The sequence below is a fragment of the Heterostelium album genome (genome assembly GCF_000004825.1).
Source record: "Heterostelium album PN500 unplaced genomic scaffold PPL_contig14, whole genome shotgun sequence".
Lineage (NCBI taxonomy): Eukaryota > Evosea > Eumycetozoa > Acytosteliales > Acytosteliaceae > Heterostelium > Heterostelium album.
Window position 1 is genome coordinate 100,156 of NW_008805091.1, and position 23,916 is coordinate 124,071.

The window sequence follows — 23,916 nt, forward strand, 5'->3', positions numbered from 1 at the left end:
AAAGAATGGAATCATTCTTTTTTAGAATGTGTTGATTTGTTTTTGATATTGTCAAACAATGGGGGAACATGAAATTTAGATAAAAATAATTTTACAATTTTTTTTTGATCAAAAAATGACTTGGAAATTTCTGATGAATTTTTTTTCATATAAATCGCCTTGATGTGGATGACAATAACTTTAATGCATTTTTTTTTCTATTTGTATCGCCTTCATGCATATCATTTTTTTTTGCTGTTTTTTTTTTTTTTTGAAAGCCGAAGGACAGGCACTTGTTCCAATAAATTTGAAATCAGGTGATTCTACTCATTCAAATCAAACCTAAAAAGAATATTATAAATATATAAATATATTATTCTTTTTTAATTTATTTGTATACTATTTATTTTTAAAAATGAAATTATTTAATATTGTATTATTGTTATCTATTGTTGTAAGTAAAATTATTTTCTCTAAAGATTCTGTAAATCATTAACATTTTTATAAATAAACTATCATATGTTGTACACACATTGTTTAGTGCTTGGCTTCAGCAGGTACCCGTCATTATCAAAAGAATGTTGGAGCTGCTAAATCATGGTCTGGTTATTATAATGTAAACCAAACTACTGATGCCAACCTTTTCTATTGGTTCTTTGAATCTCAAGGTAACCCCGCTACCGATCCATTCATTATCTGGTTGACAGGTGGACCAGGTTGCAGTTCGGAGCTCGCCATCTTTTATGAGAATGGACCATTCCATTTAACCGATAACCTTCAATTGACACCAAATCCATATTCATGGAACACTGTTGCCAATGTTTTGTACGTCGATTCACCAGTCGGTACTGGTTTCAGTTATGTCAGTGATCCAAATGGTTATTCCACCGACGAAGATGAGGTCGCTGAGAACCTCTACCGTATGCTTAGCCAGTTCATGAATGACAACTCACAGTTTGCCAATTTACCATTCTATATTTTTGGTGAGTCTTATGCCGGTCATTACGTTCCAGCTCTCGCATACTACATGTACGTCAAGAACCAAGATCCATTTTCCACTCATTTCAACCTCAAGGGTATTGCTGTTGGTAATGCCATGGTAGATCCATTAGTCCAATATGGTTCTTTGGGTCCATTCGCCTTTGCCCATGGTTTAATCGGACCATTGGCACTCAAAGAGACCGAAGGATTGTATGCTTCATGTGTTGATGCCATTAACTCTGGAAGTTACAACGACAGTAACACCATCTGTAACGAGATTATGAACGTCATTCAAGAGTATGCCGGTCCATTCAACCCATATGATGTTCGTTTAACCTGTCCACCATCACTCCCACTTTGCTACAACTTCACCTTGGCCACCGAATACTTGTCATTGCCATCTGTTCGTCAACAACTTGGTGTTCCAGCAAACGCTTCATGGCAATTATGCAGCAGCACCGTCTATGCTGATATCATCAATGACTGGTGGAATACTGAAGTCGAGCATATCCCAGTATTATTGCAAGCAGGTATCAAGACTTTGGTCTACAATGGAAATATGGGTTGGATCTGTAACTACTTGGGTTCACAAGCTTGGGTTTCTCAATTGGACTGGCCAAACAACCAACAATGGAATAATGCTCCAAGAAAGATTGTTATGAATGGACAAGACATTGGTGGTTACACACAATCATATGGTGGATTGACACTTATGTCCGTAAACAATGCCGGTAATTATTGAATATTCATTCGTAATTCAAATTAATTATTTTATTAATCAAATTTTTTTTTAATTTTCTCAATTTTCACCTTGTGTTTTATCTCGAAATAACAATAACTTCCAAAAAAAACTTCATAAATCGATTGAACAAATGTCTGACAACTATTAACGATAAAATTTCAACTAACAATCAGGCCACATGGTAATTATTAAACATAAATTCAGAATTAAAATTAATTATTTTATTAATCAAAATTTTTTTTTATAATTTCAATTTTTCACATTGTTCTTTTATTTATCTCGAAATAATTCAACAATCCAACTTCACCTTGGTCCATTTCAATTAAAATACAACTTGATATATTATTGATCAACCTTAATTCGCCAATCCAAACTTAATTTGGATACAATCAAATATTTTTTCCAACAAAACTTCCAAAACAAAACTTCAACTTATAAATCGATTGAACAAATGTCTGGCAACTATTAACGATAAAATTTCAACTAATAATAGAGTCCTATGGATGCTCCTCAGGTTGTTTTAAATATGGTAATCGATTTCATTACCAACAAGTTCTAAATATACTTAAATAAATAAATAAATAGATATTATTAAATATAAATACAAGTTATTTGATATAATGATAGTGCTTTTGATTATATTTTTTAAATATTCAAAAGACCATCTTTGGCACATAGCTTGACGAAATGTTTTGCTGTTGAATGAGTTACACATTGATGTTGGCCCTTCACTTATCTTCTTGAAATCTATTATTTTCTACAATTTCTATATCATTTTTTTCAATTTTGGAAAGAGATAAATTTTTTAAACTATCATCTATTTTCTAAGAAAAACTAGTTTTTATTTTATTTATTTTTTAGTTTTCTAAATATTTATATATAGAAAGAATCTTAAAAGTTAAATTCCCAAAAATAGAAAATCTAATAAGTTGATGATGATTGAATGGTGAATTTTGGCTGAGTAGATGATTTGGTGATATATCCAAAAGTGAATACTTGACCAACACCAATACCAGCCCAAGATGGTAAAGTTAACCAACCATTCTCAAGAGATTCGACATTCCATTTATCGGTTGGTTCAAAGTTTTCATGTGAGAAAATGATATTCTTTATGGCAACTGGACCGTCATTCTTGATATCAACATTGTATTGCATGTATCTTTCATTTCCAACAAACCACGAACTAATTAGAGTGAATGAGAATGAAAGAGTATTTGGTGATCCTGTTGTTGAAGTAGTGGTAGAGGTAGTAGAAGATCCAGTTGTTGATGTTGATGATCCAGTTGTTGAGGTATCAGAACAATTCTCACCAAAATGAAGTGGTTTACATTGATCACTAATTCTTAACTATTATTTTTATGTAAAAATATTAATAATTAAATATGAAAATAAATTTATTTTTAGTAAGTGCTTACCAAAAATGATAAACGAATATTATCATGTGCAAAATGGATAATATTTCCCAATTCTTCGAAACATCTCATGTTGTACATGTTATCATCGGCTCTGATAGATCCATTGGAATAAAGGTTAAATACTCCAAATGAACCGGAATCCTGAACCAAGAACGGTTGATATCTATTGTGAGAATCACAAGAATACTTGTCACTGGCAAGGAATATCACTTTACTTTGATCTTGCATTAAAACACCATTGTTATTAACCATATTTCCTTTGAAACTTAAATGAACACCGCCTGGAGTCAATCCATTTCCAACGATTGTAACACACTTGCTTGTACATCCAGTATTATCAAAGGCATTCCTAATGACTGTTTTACAATCAATTTCAGCACCAATTGACATACCAATAAAAATTATTGTTAAAACCAAGATTTGAATATCCATCATTATATATATATATTTAATTAAATTTTATTTATTAATAAATTTAATTTATTTATAATTATAATTGTCTTTGTATTTACAAACCATCACTATTTATACTGAATATCAATCAGATCTGAAAGATCCTATTTTTTAACATATTTCCCTTAAATATCGTGATAACAAGAAAGATTAATTAAATTTATAAAAAAGAACAACAGATTCTTTTAGTAATATATCATAAAGGAACATTACCATTTATACATAGTCTAATCTTTTATATACGTGGTTTTAAAGAGAGAGTGCTTATCATTAAAATTTGTATATAATAATACAGATCTGATTCTACCTATTTTGTTGATCCTTTTTTTGTTTATATATTCTAGAATGCTTTTATTTATATTTTTAATTTTATTTTCTTTTTATATACATCTACAAAAAATAATAATAATAATGTTTAAAAACACTCTTTACTTGAACAAAGCAGTAAAAAATAAAATAATTTTGGGGTGTCCAAACACTTATTTGAATGAAGTTCATCATACAATAGCTAAAGGTTATTACAGATCGTACAACCACATTAGAGTTATACTATTGTTTAAACTTATATTCAAGTTTTTATGGTTAAAGTTAAAAAAAAAAAACATTATGTACATTATTTTTATTTTATTAATATTTACATTATATTACAATATTTAGTTGAGTTGGGTGATGTTTCGACATTTGATGACGTTTCATAATCGATTTTAGATGCTCTATGTTTTAATATATCCAATGTCATCGTATGAAATAGACTTTGTATGTTTAAGTTTACTTTTGAAGATGTTAGAAAATGATGATTAATACCTTTTGATAATCTCCATCGCTCTACCTCATTGAATGTCTCTGTTGCTTGATCGTGATTGTTTGTATTGATCTTGTCAGCCATCGACGTAACTACAATGAATATGATATCTTTAACAAGAGGAAAGCGTGATTTTTGAATTTGATCGGGTGATTTTACTTTTGCATTGGAATCGTTGATCTGTTGTTCAAAACTATTGAGCGAGTGCACTAGATCTTCAAAATACTTTTTCATACTGATAGCAGTTTGTGGCAGCAGTAAATCATAAACTAAAAAACAGCCATGTAAACCTGCAAGATGCATCCTTGGTGGTACACTATGATAGTTTCCATAAATAAAAACTTGTAAAGCAACTTTAATTCTACTTTCACTGTATAATAATCTTTTTAATTCATTCATATGTTCTTCTTTATTATAATCATTGTTGTTGTTGCTATTATTGCTATTGTCATTTTCAATAAAGTAAGGTGAAGCCACATACAATTGATATTGACAAAAATTTACATTCCAACCAGACGATTCCTCACCATCCCATAATCTACAGAATCTTTCAACCACTGATCTCTTTCCAACATGTAAACTTCCTAGAAACAATATCTTTGCTTTTATTTCATCTTTTAACATCTTTAGGTTTTAAAAATAATAACTTTTAAATATATATGATCAAAAAAACATACTAAATTAAAAATAGTTTAATTTTTTGTGTTTTTTTTCTTGCAAGAAAACCGTGGTTTGGTAATAATATTATTTTTTTTTTTTTTGTTTTTAATTAATGTCACAACGGGAAGATTAAACTTTTTCATTGTTTCTAATGATTCACTTGTTGGTTGTTTGTTTGATTTAATGTTGGTCACTTCCAAAATCATATTGTAAAATAGTGTTTGAATATTAAAGTTATCTTTTGCCGAAGTTATAATATGTTGTTTAATACCGTTTTCCAATCTCCGTCTTTCAACTGAATTATATAGTTCCAATATCTCTTTATTTTTATCGATTTGATCTGAAAATGTTCCAACCACAATTTGTTATCTTTTTTTTGGAACTTTTCCTTATTCCCATTTTTATTGTAGTAAATTCATAATATTCTAAATTATGAATAGAAAAAGCATATGACCGATACCATATTTTGAATCATGATAATTTACGTTGAATGGAAAGGTAAAATCAGGAGCAACTAGATAGTTGACATTAGATATACATGCTAATTTCGATAACCAATAAGCAAAACTTGTACTATTTAGCAAAACTGGCTCCCAACTTTCGCATGGGCATTAATTTTAAAAAAAGTGTAAAAATTAAAAATAGAGGGGTAATATGATCAGAGATTTGTGGTTAGCCATTTTTGTTTTGAGATTATAAAAGTTATTTTTGTAATTTACAGCTACATTTAAAGTACCTGGGTCACCGTTTTTGGGAAATCTACACCTAAAATTAAAAACTCTAAGTTAGTATCTAATATCTAAAACTTGTTCTTAAATTTAATATTTATATTGTCGGTTGTTTTTACTAGTAAATTCTAGATTAATATAATCAGTCCAGCTGGCAGCGTTCTTATCAAGTGAAGAAACGAGTGGTTGCGACTCGCTCGTAAGAGTGAGTGGGAAAGCAAAGATACTTGCGTTTGGTATAGGAACGATATGCTCGATAATGCGAAAATGTGAAAGCAGATCACCGGATCTTCCATCGAACTTAGGAATAGTTTGTAGGAGATTCTTGGCTGAGTGTACTGTGTGAAGCATATGGAAATTGATGAACACCCTCTTTGACATATCTGTACTGGAATTGGAATTGGAATTGGTGTTGGTATTCTTTTTCTTTTTTAGTTGTTTATAAGCAGTATAAAAAGCCAGATAGTTGGTTTGGTGGTTACTGATCAGCTTTTCCAGAATGTTGATCTCTTCAGTTTTCTTAAGTTCACTGTAGTTCATAACTTAGCACTGCTAAGGATGCACGAGTACGCGCCCTGAGGAGTCATCAATACATAAAAACAAGCTCTAAGATACTTAGAATGCACCTGGTACACATTTCTCAATTTTCGAACAAACCGACCAATGGTCGGCGACCATTGAAGTAGTTGGTTCCAAGTTTGAAGATAATCAAACTATTCTTTTCCAAATCTTCAATCGTTCTTTTTTCTTTGTAGTAGGGCTTGAGCTTATCGAATTCCAACGTTTCGATTTCATTGCCATCTTCGTATTGGATATCTGCGGTTTTTGATTGTTCATCAATACTCAAGACAGTCCCCACATGCCAAGTGTTAACGTGTCCTTCAATAGTTTAGATACCATGGTAATTCATTAATGAATTAAACAAGCACATTTTTGCATTATCGAGCGTATCGTTCCTATACCAAACGCGCGTATCTTACCATTCTACAAATATGTTGTTAGTAACACATAAAATTTTAATATTCTCAAAATAGTTATTAGTAATAAAAAACTACTTAATATATCCTACAGTAGATAACAATTTTACATGCATTACTGATTATTTTATTTATTTACATTATATTACATTGTTTGGTGGATTCAGTAGATTCGCTAACCTTATTGATTTTAGATGCTTTAAGTTTTAAAATCTCCAATGTCATCGTATGAAACAGACTATCAATATTTAAGTTGGTTTTGGTCGATGTCAAGAAGTGATGATTGATTCCTTTTGATAATCTCCATTGATCCACTTCATTGAACAAGTCATTCGCTTGATCATGATTGTCGGCATTGATCCTATCTGCCTTTGCTGCAACAACAAAGAATATGATATCTTTCACCATAGGATATACAGATTCTTCTTCTTTTAGATTGCTAAAAATTGATGATAACTTTGAATGCCTTTGTTCTGCTTCTTTTTCTTCCGAATCTTTAAGCCTCTCGAGTGAATCAACCAACTCTCCATAATGGTTTTTCATACTGATAGCAGTCACCGGTAATAGTACGTCGTATACCAAACAACAGCCATTCAAGTTAGTAAGATACAATATTGGTAGCGTATTTTGATGACCATTGTATAACATAAATAGCTTTAAATCTACTTGTATTCTTCTTTCATAATAAAGTTTTCTTTTCCATTCATTTTCAACTATAATACTATCACTGTTATTATAACTACTACTACTACTACTAACAATACCACTTTCACTTTCATTTTCAATAAAATAAGGTGATTCAATATCTAATTTACTTTGAAAAAAACTCTGTCTCGTTAAACTTGTACACCAACCAGAAAAACCTTCGTCATCCCAGGCACGCTCACAGAATCTATGTGCCATCGATCTCTTGCCACTAAACATTTGACCTAAAAACAATATCTTTATATTATTTTTATCATCTTTTGACATATTATAGTAACTTTGAAATGAAATTAAAACTATTAAATAGTTATTGTTTAGAAAAAAAAAAAAAAAAAAAAAAAAAGATTTGTTTTTGATTGAACAAATTTACGCTCAGAAACAAATCAATAATTTATTTATATTTTGTTTTTAATATGTTAAAAGATGAAATAAAATTAAAGATATTGTTTCTAGGATCTACACAAACAGGGAAGAAATCAATGATTGAAGGTTATTGTAGATCAATGAATAAATTTCTTAGTCACAGTTGCAATTCATTGAACTTACAATTTCAATTGGATTTAGCATCACCTTACTTTATAGAAAATGATCATAACAAAAACAACAACAACAGCAACGAAAAATACAATGACAACAACAAAAATGTTAACAATAACAAAAAAGAGAAAATAAATGAATTTAAACTATTTTTATATTGTGAGAGCACAATAAGAGTTACTATACAGGTTTCTACTTTTCCACATTACTCAACACCACCAAGTAGTCCTCTTACTGGTATACACGGCTGTTATTTAGTCTATGATGTGCTATTACCAGAGACTTTTGTTATAATGAAAAAGTATTACGAAGAGGTATACCAATTACTCGATTGGTACGAGCGAGAACATTCCAAAGCAAAAGCAAATTCACCCAATAACATTGAACAATCAGAATTTCCACTCGCTAAGGATATCATATTCATTGTGGTTGCATCAATGGCTGATCGGATCAATGAAAACAATCATGATCAAGCAACAGAGACATTCAATGAAGCAGAGCAATGGAGGTTATCAAAAGGAATCAATCTTCATTTTCTAACATCTTCAAAAGTAAACTTAAACATCGAAAGTCTATTTCATACGATGACATTGGATATATTAAAACATAGAGCATCTAAAATCGATTATGAAACGTCATTAAACTTTGAAAAATTGTCCAGATCAACTTGTAATATTTTGTAAATAAATAACTATAATAATAATATTATTATTAACATTTTGGTGATTAATAACTATTTATTTATTTACAATTTGGTATTTATTTATTTTATTTTTTTTGATATCTTTTTATTTGTGTAATTAAATAAATTAAGTTATATATGTGTGATTGATCATAACTTGAATAAATCAAGATTTTAAAAAATAAAGTGGAGTTTTTAAAAAAATATATTTTTAATTTTGTAAATATTAGTTGTACATAGAATAGAATATATATATAGATTATAGATAGTAGGATTTAAAAACACTAGTGTATAATTATTAATATAAATATATTGATAATAATATAAAGAATGTCAGCACCACCTAGACTTAGTGCTCGAGCATCACTTTTAGATAAGAAACCAACTACTACTGCAGGTAGTTCAACAACATCCGGCGGTGGTGGTGGTGGTAGTGGTAGTGGTAGTTCTACACCAATGATCAATATAAAATCATCTGGTGGAATAACTAAACCACCTTCACCTATTGCTTCACCACCACTTTCACATAGAACAACACCGTCGTTATCATCGATGTCATCTATCTCTAGAACATCGAATAGTAGTCTAATTGGTAATCTTTCATCACATTCTCGAGGTAGTAGTGGATCTGGACTGAATAGTTTATTAAATAACAACATTAGTAATCAACAACAACAACAATCAAAGCTATCGGTTAATAACCCATTGAATCGTGTACAACAACACTCGAGAAAAGCATCTAGATCCAGTGGAAGCGGTGGAAGCTTCGGTGGCGGAGCTGGTGGTCCGAGATGGGGAAGCAATGTTCTTAGCTACCAAGACTATGTCGATGAGGAGCTGTTCTATTCGACACCGACAGAGGAAGACGATGAGGAATTCGAGCAGATTCGTAATCTACTGAACTCAGAGTATTCGATTACCACGCATCAAACGGGTGGTCCGCTCAAAGGTGGACAACTCGTGGTGCTCTCGTGGAAGAACGATGCCGCCGACAAGTCAACCAGTGACGAACAACTGGAGAACGATTCAAGAGATCTTCAATTCCTGAAGGAATCGCTAGGCAAAACCAATTCACTGGCGAATCAGATGGTTTTCATTTTGGATCGGTTCAACGACGGTCTCTCCAGTTTGGAGCATGACGTCGCGCCAATCAACGCGTCGATGAAAGAGTGGTCGACCATCTACAACAACATCAATCTGACGATGGATTCGATACGTTCGGTGCTGGAGCGTTTCGACCTCTCCAAGATCGAACAAAAGATAAGGGAGGGTGCAAAAGGTGACTATGTTTCGTATATGGCGACACTCGATAACGTCGTGCAATCGATCGACTTTCTTCAGGCGAATCACAACTACAAAGCTGCCGATAAAGCGCTGGCGACGCTCAAAGAGTTGAAATCTACGGGTTTGTCAGAGTTGGAGAGCAACTTCAAGTCGCTACTCCTAAAGATTAGCAATATCATCGATCCAACTACAATCGGTCAACTTCCATCGAGTAAGCGCTACCTCGCTATCATTTCACCGACGGCAATCGAAGAGATTGCCAAATCGATAGAGTTGTTTCAACGTCTTCATCATATGTCGTTCCTGAAGGAGTACAAAGATAAGCGTAACAAATTCCTGTTGCTGTCACTCAGCAAGATGTCACCGGAGAAGTTTGCCAAGTCAACGTCGGAATCAAAGAACAACTTGGCGTACGTCAAAGGTACTCATCCACTGATTGCCTACGTACATGAAACGTTGAGACTCTATCAAATCGAATCGGATCTTGCAAGAGAGTTGTTCGGCGATCAGTATCATACCATCTTGGAGGAGATCATTCATCCTTCACACGAACTACTACTCGATACAACGGAACCAATCATCAAGGCAAAGAAAACAAGTGATAAAGTATTCGGTATATTCCCACTGCTCGATCTCTTTGATACCTTTACAAAGTTACAACCAGAGTTTGCAGCTGCACTCTCTGAACGTGACGGTAAGCATATCTCTGACATCAAAGAGATCATCAAGATTCTAGAGACAACCTGTAGTTCACTACTAGAGTTTAACATCGATGATGAATTTAGAAAGGAAGAGAAATATGATCAATCTACAACCGTTGATCAAACTACATCAAATGTAATTAATATAATAATAACTAATAATATATTATATAAACTAACGAATTTACTAATTCTTATCTATTGTCGTTATATATCTAGATGTTAAATTACTTTAAGAGATTAATTGAATATAGAGGATCGGTTGAATTCTTATTGAGTAGAAGTAAATCGTCTTCTTTCAATGACTTTTTAGACAAGACGTTGAGAGGATTGTTCAAGTATTTACAAGCGAGAAGTAAGAAGGATTTCTTGGTGATATCGTCAGCGATCGAACTCAACAACAAAGTACCGTTCCGTGGAAATATATTCTTGATTAATAACTATCAGTATATTGTATTATCATTGCATGCTTCGAGAATATTAGATAGCAGTTCACATCTACTAAAGGAATTCGAAACATCGTACGACAACGAACTAAAGATCTACCGTGAGTTCTGGTCATCCATAGTAGAACCACTCAAATTTAACAAATCAAAAGATGATACAAAATCAATTGTTAAAAAGCATACGGTAAGTAAAGAAAAATATTATCAAATCAATTTATACATATATAACTAACAATAACAATCTTTATTATTATTTAGAATTTCTTAAAAACTAATAAATGAAATTAGTAAATTAAAATTCGAAGTACCAGATCATGAGTTAAGAGATAAACTATCATCAGATGCAAAGGAAATCATTACAAAAATATATGAAAAGTTTAAAGAATTGTATGTACATAAATAATAACAACAACAACAACAATAATCAATCTATTTTAAAAAGTTAACTAACATTTTTTTTTCTTTTTAAAATCTTAGATGTAGACAAGATAAAATACATTTAGAAAAGAATTTCACACCTTTTGAATCAAATGATGATATCAACAGAAAGATCGATAAAGTATTTGAAAGTCAATATTAAATATATAAACAAATAATAACAAATGTAATGTTGTATGAATAAATTTTAAATTAATTAAAAAAAAAAAAAAAAAAAAGTTAATTTAAAATTTTATTTTATTATTTATTTAAAAACGAATAATTTGAACTACGTAGTTACACTTTAAATTAATTTAAATGAAATATAATAATCAGAAATGTCAAGTAAAATAAGTAGATTGGCGACAACAACATCGTCATCTTCATCAATTTCATCAACTACTTCTTCTTCTTCTTCTTCAACAACATCATCAGCTATATCACCTAAATATGGAATGACATCATTAAGTTATGTTGGATGTGCAGTGATTGTAGTTGGTTTCACAACGCTACTCAATGGATCGAGTCTAACGTTTGAGAAACACGCAGTGACAGCACTCTTTATATTGAGTTCAATGATCTATTCACTACACCTCGTATTCGGACTCTATATTTATCCATCTTCATTTCATCACAGCGGTAGCAACATATTGCCACCCTCACTAAAAATACATCGTTCACTCATGGGTCTACTAGTAGGTACCATCCTATTCTATATGATATCAATATTCTATGGTGCACCAATAACAAGGTATAATAATAACAATATAACAACAATGTTCAATTAACCTGCTTATTAACATGATCATGTTACTATCTATTTCAGATCATTTTTTAGAACAGTCGCATTCTCTCAGTTACTATCATCGATGACAGCTGTACCCACAACTATTTTACTTGGATGTCATCCACAAGCATGGAAAGATACTTTTTTTTCACCAATGTAAATATATTATATATTTAAAGAGCTCTTCATATTTTGTTTATATACTAATATTTCATTACATTCTTTAGGCATAACAGTATATATGAAACATGTTGTACTATTATAGTTGTTTTTAGTTTGGTAGGTGCTTGGGTTGGTGGATTTGTAATTCCTCTGGATTGGGATAGACCTTGGCAAGCTTGGCCAATATCATGTACCTATGGTGCAATCATTGGTCATTGTATAAGTTTAATAATATGTTCAATATTTACATTGAAATCAAATAAAAAGAAAAATATAATGTAATTAATATTCTAAAAAAAAGTTTGTTTTATGTTTGATTATATATGTACATGTTTTTCTATTCTATTCTTTTTTTCCTAAAAGTATTAATAATAATTTACTATCCTATAACATTATTATTTTGATTCTTTGTAAATCTCTTTGTTATATAAAACATTGACACCGGATGGAGTTTGTTCATTCTGTCTCTCGAATAATTTGACCATGGAGCGAGCGACGGTGTTCACTGGAATACCGCTCATTAGGTAGCTGAGTGCTTTCTCTCCGAAACGATCGGTTGCACCACGATTGAGGAATCCCGGACGATAGATATAGAGATTCTTAAAGGTGTCACGCTTCATCGCCTCCTCGATCTCACCCTTGGTCTTCATGTAGAGGAACCAACTGTTTGGATTGGCACCCTGACTGGTCAACAGATGCATCTGCTCGATATTCGCTTCCTTGGCGAGACGCGAGAACGCCGAACTATAATCCAATTCGATGTGACGGAATTTCTCTGCGGTACCAGCTTGTTTCTTGGTTGTACCCAGACAACAGAATGCAGCTTCTTGTCCTTTGAACGATTCTTTATAGTCATCCAACTTTTCGAAATCAACAATAACTTGATTCAATTTCTCTAATAAATATATGCAAAAAAAAAAAAAAGTTGATGTTAATATGTTAACAGAATCTATATTATATTACTAACTAACTAACAAACTAATTAACTAACAACATACCACTTTGTAAATCATCAACATTTCTTCTACCTAAAGATGTAATAGATGCAACTTTTGGTGAAGCAATCAATTCTTTTAATAACTCTTTACCAGTTGCACCACTACCACCTATATATATATATATATATATATGATTATGATAAGATAAATCTAATTAGAATTGAAATTGTCTACAATTTATTTTGTTTTGTTTTTGTTTTAGTTTTCAAACAACATACCTATAACAATAACTCTTAACATTCTTTTAAATTTTTATGAATATAAATTATATTATAAAACTATAAAACTTAAACGATAAACTATAAACTATGAACTTGAATTCAGTTACAATACAATTTATAATTAAAGATTATCTTTTCTCCTTTTTATTCAATTTTTTTATTTTTTTTTGCAATGAACATCCCTGACAGATCTGTAAAAATTTGATGTAATTCGACATTTTTTTCATTGAAAAAAAAAAGGGGTTTAATGTTGCTGACATAATTATTTGTTTTGTGAGAAAAGAATATAATTTCAATTCATTCTATGACTCTTTTACAAAAATTTGACAAGATAGTTACTAGTAAGGTATCTTTTGGTGGTTGGCATATAATTTGTTAATTAATTTTAAATAGGTTATCATATCATCATAATGATAAATACCGATTGATTAAAAATTAAATCGATCTCTCTTTTTAGCAATTGTGTTGTCGTCGCATTTAATTAAATGAGTCATTAAAACCTAAGAATTATTACTCTGTCATCACATTTATTTTCATTATAAAAAATAATATTACAATATATATATTTTTTGATTAAAATAAAAAATGTCCAAAATCTTAATGAGAAGAAAATAGTGGGGGTCTGGATCAAAAACTAATGTTTGCATGTCATTCATATCATGTTGACTCATTTTTGGTCAGATCTTAAAAGGATGAATTTTCGAAACAAAAAAAAAAAAGCTGTTGCAATTTTCAATTGAAGAACACCATTTTTAATTGGAATAATTAATTTATTATTTTAATCGTGAGATAACAAACAAGTATTACATATAAAACTTTGACATCTTTTTTATTTTCATTGCAAATTATTTATTTTTTATTACAAATTGTTTATTGTTTTAATTGTTTTTTATGTTTTCTATTTTGCAAAGAAACATAACAAACATCAAAACAGCTTCTGTCATCTTCAACATCACACACTTAAATTTAATTTTAAATTAATTTGTTTTTTAGTGTTTAATTTATTCACAATCTTTTTTTTTGTTTAATTAATTATTATTAAAACAACAATAACACAATTTTTTTTTTAATAAATAAATATATATCATATCTTATCTTATCTATCTGCAAATATAAATAAACAAATAATACATTTTAATAATTATATATATACATTTATTTGTATATATTTATTTAGATTTCGATAATGACTGAAACAGACATACAATCAAATCAACAACAACAACAACAACAGAAACAGTCTGATCTTTTACAAAAGAAACAGCAACAACAATTGTCAAGACCATCAAGTTTAACATTCTCAAAGAAATATATGAAACAATCATGTTCTTCTTCTATATCTTCTAATGGAAATGGATCTAATAGCAATGGAAATAACAATAATAGCAGTGGTGGTAGCAGATCATCAATGTCTGTTTGGAGAACTGTAAATAAAATAGCATTAAAAGACGATGAACACATGCAGAGTAAATTTCAGAATCGTATCGATAAGATGTATCCACCTGCATACTCTTCCAATATTAGACCGGAGCAGGAAGTGATGCTTCAACAATGTAAGGATGCAATGGAATGGGCCGTGGTATTCCCGGATTCCTCACATATTCTAACAGCGCTTTCAACCCTCAAGAGTTACTGCATCTTGAAATACCCACTCTCCAAAGATGACGCTGAACTATTCATCTCCAACCTCTACACAATCTTGATTGACCATTGTAAAATGATACCTCTAACCACCTCTGTCTGTGCATATCTCTTTGCTTTATTACGGTAACTATCAAACTATACTTGACACACTTCAACACCCATTTTCATAAACATTACATTTACTTATTTATCCTTCTTCTTCTTCTTCTTCTCCTTCTTCTTATCTTTCCTTTTTAATAATCATAGTGATGCAAGACAACAAGTTGATATAATTATTGAATGGCGTCCATTGTTTAATTTGTTTAAGGAGGTTTATAATATACCAGAGAGAGAATCTACTTTTATTCATGTGAATGAAACCGATATAAGCAAGTTGAAGACCAATCTCAATGAGTTGATTGCAACGAGTAGACCGTTCTTCTCTGTCGATTCGTTCAAAGAGATTCAGGATGAAGTTCACGATTGGTTCTGTCCGCATGCGATCTCTATTTTCCACGGTGTCTACGTGTTGGCCTACTTCTTGCCGACTCACCACTTGGTGGAGTTGCGTGAGGTTCCCAGCTGGGTGAATCTCTACTTTACGTTCTGGGAGTACGTGGAGAACAACGCCGATTGGGACGAACGCTGGCTCTATGTGTTCCTGAGAGTCGTGAAGCATGCGACCGCCGTAGACTGGCGACCGGTGGCATCGCGTATCTACACCCACTTTATTCGGGTGATCGATCTCTCCATCGGTAACCCAAAGTTTGCGCACTTGAAGCCAACCAAACACAACATCCCTGCCAGCGTTAAGATCGCACACGAAGAGTGTCTGGAGTATACATTCATGGGTGCAACTGTCATTGCTCTGCTCAGACACGATACCATGGATCTCTTTAAGAAACTAATGTCATCGATCTCCACCTATTATCATCCAAGTAATCATGGTGAATGGACAATGCCAATTCTTGAATTCCTATCATCTATTTGTCATGCATTTGTAAAAAATCATTTAAAAAGTAAGTTAATTACAATGTTAAAATTAATAGTTATATAAAATATATTAACAATTCGTTATTTTAAATATAGAACCATTCCCAGCTGAAACATTAAATCAATTCCTTGAAACTATATTCCCAATTGTTTTATTAACACTTTATTCTAAAAACAAAAACTATACTCTTAATGCTTGTAAAATATTAAAGGAACTTGCTTGTAAGTTAAAAGATATACATATATATATATATTATAATAATAGTCCAATTCAATTATTAACAATTTATCTTTAGATATTTCGCCAAGAACCATTCTACCATCCATTTTAGATAGACTATATGGATCTGTAAATAGTGAAGAATTGAATCGTTTAATTAGTGAATTAGAGGTTGTTTCAACATGTTTCCATCCTTTAATTTCACAAACCGAACAATTCCCAGAGGGTATTTCACATGTCTATAATCTTATGGAGTTGGTAATGAATTCAATGGATCCTACCTATCCAAATAAATCATCTGCCGCTTTTAAATTCATTTATAGTAAGTTATAACAAATGTTTTCTTTATTTTTTTAACTAACCAAATTATTATAATTTAGGAATTTTCACATGTATTCCACTTAATGATGAAACTGTTTACACTGATCAAGAAACATTTTCAAATGAATATGAGAAACAAGCATCACTCTCAACTGCATCATTTTTAGATTGGTCATTACTTTTACTTGATAAATTATTAGTTTTTGTAAGTTTGTGCTAACAAATATAAATTAATTATTTCATTTTTTTTTACTAATAATCTATCTTTCTATTTATTTATTTATTTATTTTTAGATTAAAAACAGTGCAGTAAAGAAAGATGTAAGTGGACATAAGAGAAAGATGCCATCCGGTACTTTTTTGGGTGAAAACATTGATTTGTTTTTCAATCAAATGTCCGACGAGATCTATGATGCCGTCTTGGAAAAGTTGGCACACTTTTTCAGTAAGAGCTACTACCCCGACTACTACAAGCAATATAGCTTGTTGTTAAAGTCTGCGACTCTTCGTAATCCCTCCAAGTCATTGGCTACGTTCCTACCGATTTTCATCAAGAAGATCTTCAAGTACTCCGCTCACGACGACAAGTATATGATACGTGATCTCACCGATGAGGAGTACGGATGGTACATCTCGCTGATTGGCTACACCGTTTTCAAATCGGGCAATGCTATGCCAGAGCACAAAGACACCCTGATTCGCATTTGCAAAGTGATGATGGCATCCGATAACAGACTGATAGTGAAGCACGTCTCGAAAATCATTCGAAAGGCTATCTACTCACTCACCCGTTACTATCCATCCAACAACACCTCCATCCCAATCTCACTGCTCTCTGAGCAGAAATCACACATCAAATATTGGGGCAAGACCAACGAAGATTGTTTCCCACTTGAATGGTTCCAACCAACTGAGAATACCATTCAAATGTCAAAGGAATTGATTCAAATATTCGTTAAAGATAGATCTAAAGAGTTATTAGATTATGTTAATGAAATTAATAAGTAAGAACTTAGTAGTAATAATAATATTTTCTTAAATATTAATTAACTTTTTTTTTTTTATTTATTATTTCTTATAGGGATAATTCATTATTTAATAGAGTAAAGTTATTAAATTATGCTAAATCATTTTCAAGTATAATGAGAACAACTATATTCTTGTTGAACGATGATGTGTTGGATCCAAATCGTACTGTCGATGATTGTAAATATAATCCGACTCAGCGAACTGTTTCACATGGTAGAGTTGTCATACCGGAATTCGATGGTCTAGTCGTTGATATCTATCAAACATTCAATCAACTCCAAACTCTATTGGAATCAAAGAAGAGTGATGAAGTTCATATTCTCAAGTATATTGCAAAGACCTATTCAGCACTTGGTTTCGGTGTACGTGATATTCCAGATAGAAACTCTGATGTATTGTTCAGTAAATGGAGAAATCTAAAGAAATTGAAATCAAGAAATTATATTGGTAAATATATATATATTAATTATTAAAAACATTTAATCAACTATATATATTAATATTTTAATTTTACTTTTTTTAATTAGTTTTCAAAGCATATAAAGCACATTTACAAAGACAAACAAATAACTATGCAAATATACCGGTTTCTAAAGTTTGTAGAGATATTTTGTTTGATTTAAAGAGTCTTTCTTTGCACAGATACAAAGAGGTTAGAAAGATAGCTCAGGATTCTATTCTTTCGATTGTTAGACATCATCCAGGTGCTCAGAATGTCATTGTTGGTGATTTGGTCAATACGTATATCGAACAGAAATCGGATGAAGAAGTTTGTGGTACCGTTCACTTGTTGCTCGCCAAGCAATTCCTCAAGACGATCAAGACCAACTTTTCATATTTCGTCAGACTCGCCAGTTCCTTTATGGCGCCTTGCGATCCAAAGTTCAAGACAAACACACGTCACTACATCTTGCATTTCAAGCAGGAGTTTGTGCTGTCAAAGATCGAGACACTCATTCACAGACCGCACACCCAGCTGATGTTGGGACATGTCGAGAATCACACGATCGTACCGAGTGAGATCATTGCCAAACAAAAGGCATTCATCGACGAGAAGAACTCAGAGAACTACGAGCTTCTCAAGACATTCTCTGAGAAGATCTGTGATTGTTTCACCCAGAGAAAAGATACAATGACTTGGAGAGATCATCTCATTCTTCAATCCTACTTGACCTATGCAATGTCCACCTTTATCAAACAACTCGGTCGTGATTCCAACATGAAACTAGCCGAGAACGTCAGTAAATTCCGTAATGACGTTCAAATATTCTTGGGTGCCTACGATAGAATATTTAATAATATGAATAGTGATTATCCAATTTCTAGAATTTTATCGTAAGTAAAAAGATAAAAGATATATTTATATCAATATCATTCTTCTAACTTTCTATTCTTTTTTTTAATATAGTGTTAATATAATATCATTATTCCAAATACAAGATTCAACATTTGGTCATAAAGCATATGATGATTTCTGGTTGAAACCTGTCAAATCAAGTGCTCCTCCAAAGCTTGATATTCCAGAGTTGGCAGCAAAGGTGGTGTTTAGTTTGATGGCTACACGTATCAAGACTATCGTTACTCCTACATTTTTGGACAAGTTGCTAAAGTATTTCTGTGTTGACAATGATTCCGAAGGTCAAAACGTTGGACTTGGTCTATCGACAAAGACAATCACCCCACTCTGGCCATCGACACGTCATGGTATTCCTTCGAATTGCTTCAAGATACAGTATGCTCGTTTGTTCTTTGAGTTGGTATCGGTGATGGGTGACAGTTTCTACGATATGATTAAACCTCACATTGAAGCACTCAGAAAGAAGAATGACAAAGAGGAACAGTATCTCTTGTCAGAGATTATCAGTGGATTGGCTAGATTCTACACCGTTACACCGGATCAACCTAAATCCAAAGAGGCAATCTCCTACATCTCCGAGGTCTTGTTGAACGCTCTCAAGAATTGCTCCAACGATTTGAACGATACATGGGGTATCTGTATCAGATACATTGCGTTCAACACCAAAGTCGAAAGAGTACAATGGCTATCGGATACTCTGTTCAAGTTGTACGAGAATCCATTGAATATATTCTCACAGAGCAAATCAATCAAATTCCTCAAGGCATTGCTCTTTGAATTCACTTTCAAGTCAAAGGATTATTTGGATCGATTGCTACTTATCAGTCACAAAGGATTGTCCGATCCATACAAACAGATCAGAGATGAAAACTACAGATTGTTCACTCATGTCTTGGTATATCTTGTAGAGTACCAAGAAAAGAATGGTGATATCATTACTTTGACACCACCAAAGCTACCGGTGGAAGCAGTCGATTGTATCAATTCAATTGTTGCCGATGCAACCAACGAAGAACTCCCAATTGAGACAAGAACTATCATCAAAGAATCACTCATCTCTGTGATTGAATTCACTTTCTCCAAAGGTTATTCCAATGCACTATTGAGAATGGTTCCAACACTCCTGCCAAAGATCCTCCAGTTCACTGCTGATACCAATCAAGAGATCATGAAGAACTCAATGATATGTGTTGCCTCAATGGCACAAGGGTTCTACTACGACCACAACCTAATCACTGAAATACTAGCCAAGATCAAAGATCTAAAGACATCATCTTGGAGAGTGAGACGTTCGATTCTACCATTCCTTCAGATTCTCTATTTCAATCATTCCAATTTCTTTACACCCGAACAATCCGACACTGTCTACAGTATTGTTATTCAATCGACTGGTGATTCACAGATTGAAGTAAGAGAGTTTGCTAAAGATACATTGGCATCTATTTTAATGTCATCACGTGGTCACACCGATAGAATTAGAAATCTTATCTCCAATGCTATTGCAGAGTTGGGTTCATCGAAAGCAACATCTGAGAATGTCCTCCAGAAACATAAATCCATTCTCATTCTCAGCGCAATCATCCTGTCAAGTCCATACCAAATTCCATCTTATTTCCCAGAGATTCTTGGTGTACTCGCCAGATACAGAAGCTCAATCCAACCACTTAGAGACACTGTACAATCTGTACTCTCTGATTTCTGGAGAACTCATAAAGATACATGGGAAGAAGAGAAACTTTCATTCTCTGAAGAACAAATTGAATTAATTCATGATACAGTTGCTTATCCTAGTTATTATGCATAAACATTTAAATAAAATAAATATATATATAAATAATTTACAAATAATTTTTATTTTTTATTTTATTTTGTTTATAAGTTTGTGATTCAAGATAATAATAATATTATTATTATTATTTTAATCCAAGTCTATCGGACCAGAAATTTCTTGAGCCACTACTATTTCTTCGATGGATGGGGGTGTAGCACCACTATTTGAGCTACCTTCAACACTGCTTTCAATTATATCTCTATGTTCTTTAGAGGCATCAAGTTCATTCATTTCAATGCTAATATCTAATCCTTTACTATCTCCCATAGCGGAATTACCTAAAGCACCATGAGAAGCAGTTAAAGAAGCAGAAGCTTTACTTTCTCCAAAAGTATTTTGACTGATAGATTTAGATCCTTTTCTCATTCTTGTTGCAATTGCTAAAGTAGATTTCTTATCAGTTGCCAACTCTAACATTCTGAATTGATAAAATGCTAATATTCCAGTTGTAACCATAATTGGAATATGAACACAATAATCAATAATTAATAATGAATCCTAAATATAAAATAAAGATTATTAGTAAATTGAATTTTAAATTTAAAAGAATTTGTTTTTACTTACCATTGTCAATGGTGCCTTTAAATGTACTAATGGATGTGGAACTTGAATCATAAAATTAAACCAAATACAAACAGTTGATACGATTGCAACTGTTCTACCTTTATTACTTGGTAAATGAGTAATGATTCTAATCATAATATAAGCAAAACCAAATCCAAGACTTGATAATGCTGAATCTACAATCTTTAAAATTAAATTAATATATAAATATTATTAATACTTTTTTTATTCGACTTACATGAAATGTAATATGGAAAAACTTTTGATAGGTTTTTAAATTTTTATCGATTGGATTTAAAATAAACATTAAAACCATACAAACAGCAAAGAGTACAAGGGATATTAAAAATCCGTGTACATTGATATTCTTTTTAAAAGATCCATAAAGAGGATTTGAATCTTTACCAGAGGCCATTTTCTTTCTCATCATAACAACTTCATACATTAATTTCATTAAATCTAAAAATAATAAGGTTAGATAAAAGTTTTTTTGTTTTTTAAAAAATAAAATTTTAAGTAACTTACCGTATTGAAAATATGAAAGGAAACATGCACATGCCATTAAAGTCCAGTGGAAACAAACTTCCATAATAATAAAATTATCAGTTGGATCTTTTGAAGATAACATAATTAAATTATGAGCAGTTGAATGAGGCCACCATGATATACAAACTATTTAAATAAAAACAATTAATTAGAAAAAAATAATACTATTATTATTATTTTCATTTACTTACAGAAACTAATAGCTATCCAACTACCAATCATTCTCTTTTTTAATAATTTATTTTTAATTTCAAATACTCTGGTACCGGCGGCAATTAAAAAACTAATACCAAAACCAAATAACAAAGTATCAAATACTCCTAATACATATTGCTCAATTTTATTTGCTTTATCTCTTGACATTCCATTTAACCCTGGAATTTTACTATAGGTTTCATCTGCTTTATTCTGAAAAAAATAAGTATTTATTTTCGCATAGATTTAAATTATTTTGATATTTACTTTAAAACTTTCTACATAAGTTACATTGATACTTTCGGAAACAGCAAATCCTACCAAAGTAAAAATTGCTAATTGAAATCTTAAAGATACTAAATATTCTTTTGATAATTCTTTAAAATTAATATTTCTAAATTTTTTAAAAATATTTTTGTCATTATATAAAAAAGATTTTATGAAAACAAACAAATGTTGATTTTTTGTTATATGTACAAATATTTAATTATAGAGTTTTTTTATAAAAAAATTAAGGATAGAGAAATTATTAAATGATCATTTTATATTAATAATTAAAACAAAAAAATGAAAAAAATTTTATATAAATTAGTATTAATATTTTATTTATTTTATTTTATTTTATTTTTTTTCTATTATATCATGGTTACTTACTCAGATCAAATAGATCCCTTTTACTGGATGGTTTTTTAAATTCCATCACACCATGTGTCAAATCATCGATGTTTGTTGCGAAATACTATTAAGATTCAGAATAAAATTATATTTTTCGAAAAGATATTTTATTTGATCAAACAACCCTGTTTAAAGCAAATCGGAACTCTGATGGTTTAAGATAATTTAGAAAAAAAAAAAACCTTAGGAATAGAATAAAAAAAAAACAAAAAAACAAACAAAAATTTTTAGAGTGATTCATCATTTTTTCCTTTTTAGAGTGTAAATCCTCTCTTTTTTTGAGAAAAAAAAAAACTGTCACCACATTTATCGTTCAAAATGCCATATGTGTTTAAATTGAATCGTTTTTTTGTTGTTGTTGCTTTTGTTGTTGAAGCTTCTATAATTTGAGTTGGATTCCACAAAAACTCCCCAGGAATTAAGATGACAAAAAAAGAAAGAATTCCTATTAAAAGTGTCAAGAATTGCATTAAGAAAACATCATTGCATATTTAAATATGTTTTGCCTTTCACAAAAGCTAATACAAAAATCAATCAAAATCACACAAATTTACAAACCCATGCAAATATTAGGGTATGAAATGCCCATTAGTTTTTTTAACAACAATTATTTCTTTAAAAGCTTTGATGGTATCAAAAAAATCAAAACTAAAAACTCAATAGATAATAATAAAAGCCATTAAAAAAAAAATAATATCTTTGCAAAAAGCAAAAGATTAATTCAAATATCAAAGGAATTCCTATATTTCCAAACCACCCGAAGTGCACTGGTAATGGGATCTAAGTAATCTCGCTCATTAGTTCACAAACAACAAATAGAAAAAGATAAATCTTGCAAAGATTTTTGAACAAAATCTTAATTTTATTAAAAACTTTTTAGATTTT

General features: G+C 31.1%; 10 protein-coding genes across 10 annotated transcripts; 6 read left to right on the plus strand and 4 right to left on the minus strand.

Annotated features, from left to right (window-relative positions):
• Positions 1–5: 5 nt before the first annotated feature.
• On the plus strand, positions 6–325 carry PPL_06154 (uncharacterized protein; the record flags this gene model as incomplete). Its single annotated transcript, XM_020577017.1, has 2 exons — positions 6–30; positions 258–325. The coding sequence occupies 2 exons, from the start codon at positions 6–8 to the stop codon at positions 323–325; spliced, it is 93 nt and encodes a 30-aa protein (XP_020433037.1).
• A 69-nt stretch (positions 326–394) lies between these two features.
• On the plus strand, positions 395–2,571 carry PPL_06155 (S10 family peptidase; the record flags this gene model as incomplete). The annotated part of the gene is made up of 3 exons (XM_020577018.1): positions 395–433; positions 521–1,691; positions 2,564–2,571. 3 exons carry the CDS (start codon positions 395–397, stop codon positions 2,569–2,571), a joined length of 1,218 nt encoding a protein of 405 aa, XP_020433038.1.
• A 52-nt stretch (positions 2,572–2,623) lies between these two features.
• On the minus strand, positions 2,624–3,552 carry PPL_06156 (carbohydrate-binding domain-containing protein; the record flags this gene model as incomplete). Its single annotated transcript, XM_020577019.1, has 2 exons — positions 2,624–3,049; positions 3,118–3,552. The coding sequence occupies 2 exons, from the start codon at positions 3,550–3,552 to the stop codon at positions 2,624–2,626; spliced, it is 861 nt and encodes a 286-aa protein (XP_020433039.1).
• Positions 3,553–3,950: 398 nt separating this feature from the next.
• Positions 3,951–7,709, minus strand: PPL_06157 (uncharacterized protein; the record flags this gene model as incomplete). The annotated part of the gene is made up of 5 exons (XM_020577020.1): positions 3,951–3,960; positions 4,209–4,996; positions 5,152–5,327; positions 5,880–6,148; positions 6,877–7,709. The coding sequence occupies 5 exons, from the start codon at positions 7,707–7,709 to the stop codon at positions 3,951–3,953; spliced, it is 2,076 nt and encodes a 691-aa protein (XP_020433040.1).
• A 212-nt stretch (positions 7,710–7,921) lies between these two features.
• On the plus strand, positions 7,922–8,901 carry PPL_06158 (uncharacterized protein; the record flags this gene model as incomplete). Its single annotated transcript, XM_020577021.1, has 2 exons — positions 7,922–8,658; positions 8,892–8,901. 2 exons carry the CDS (start codon positions 7,922–7,924, stop codon positions 8,899–8,901), a joined length of 747 nt encoding a protein of 248 aa, XP_020433041.1.
• A 90-nt stretch (positions 8,902–8,991) lies between these two features.
• exoc7 (exocyst complex subunit 7) lies at positions 8,992–11,672 on the plus strand (the record flags this gene model as incomplete). Its single annotated transcript, XM_020577022.1, has 4 exons — positions 8,992–10,782; positions 10,884–11,092; positions 11,381–11,479; positions 11,570–11,672. 4 exons carry the CDS (start codon positions 8,992–8,994, stop codon positions 11,670–11,672), a joined length of 2,202 nt encoding a protein of 733 aa, XP_020433042.1.
• Positions 11,673–11,847: 175 nt separating this feature from the next.
• pigF (phosphatidylinositol glycan) lies at positions 11,848–12,740 on the plus strand (the record flags this gene model as incomplete). Its single annotated transcript, XM_020577023.1, has 3 exons — positions 11,848–12,260; positions 12,336–12,452; positions 12,524–12,740. The coding sequence occupies 3 exons, from the start codon at positions 11,848–11,850 to the stop codon at positions 12,738–12,740; spliced, it is 747 nt and encodes a 248-aa protein (XP_020433043.1).
• A 113-nt stretch (positions 12,741–12,853) lies between these two features.
• Positions 12,854–13,696, minus strand: PPL_06161 (putative transcription coactivator; the record flags this gene model as incomplete). The annotated part of the gene is made up of 3 exons (XM_020577024.1): positions 12,854–13,353; positions 13,457–13,564; positions 13,675–13,696. The coding sequence occupies 3 exons, from the start codon at positions 13,694–13,696 to the stop codon at positions 12,854–12,856; spliced, it is 630 nt and encodes a 209-aa protein (XP_020433044.1).
• Positions 13,697–13,981: 285 nt separating this feature from the next.
• Positions 13,982–21,024, plus strand: psmE4 (proteasome activator complex subunit 4; the record flags this gene model as incomplete). Its single annotated transcript, XM_020577025.1, has 10 exons — positions 13,982–14,023; positions 14,855–15,444; positions 15,568–16,319; positions 16,390–16,515; positions 16,590–16,835; positions 16,894–17,039; positions 17,129–17,838; positions 17,916–18,310; positions 18,391–19,198; positions 19,272–21,024. The coding sequence occupies 10 exons, from the start codon at positions 13,982–13,984 to the stop codon at positions 21,022–21,024; spliced, it is 5,568 nt and encodes a 1,855-aa protein (XP_020433045.1).
• A 114-nt stretch (positions 21,025–21,138) lies between these two features.
• On the minus strand, positions 21,139–23,593 carry PPL_06163 (uncharacterized protein; the record flags this gene model as incomplete). The annotated part of the gene is made up of 7 exons (XM_020577026.1): positions 21,139–21,549; positions 21,616–21,798; positions 21,854–22,074; positions 22,141–22,287; positions 22,353–22,569; positions 22,624–22,750; positions 23,586–23,593. The coding sequence occupies 7 exons, from the start codon at positions 23,591–23,593 to the stop codon at positions 21,139–21,141; spliced, it is 1,314 nt and encodes a 437-aa protein (XP_020433046.1).
• Between the last annotated feature and the right edge of the window lie 323 nt (positions 23,594–23,916).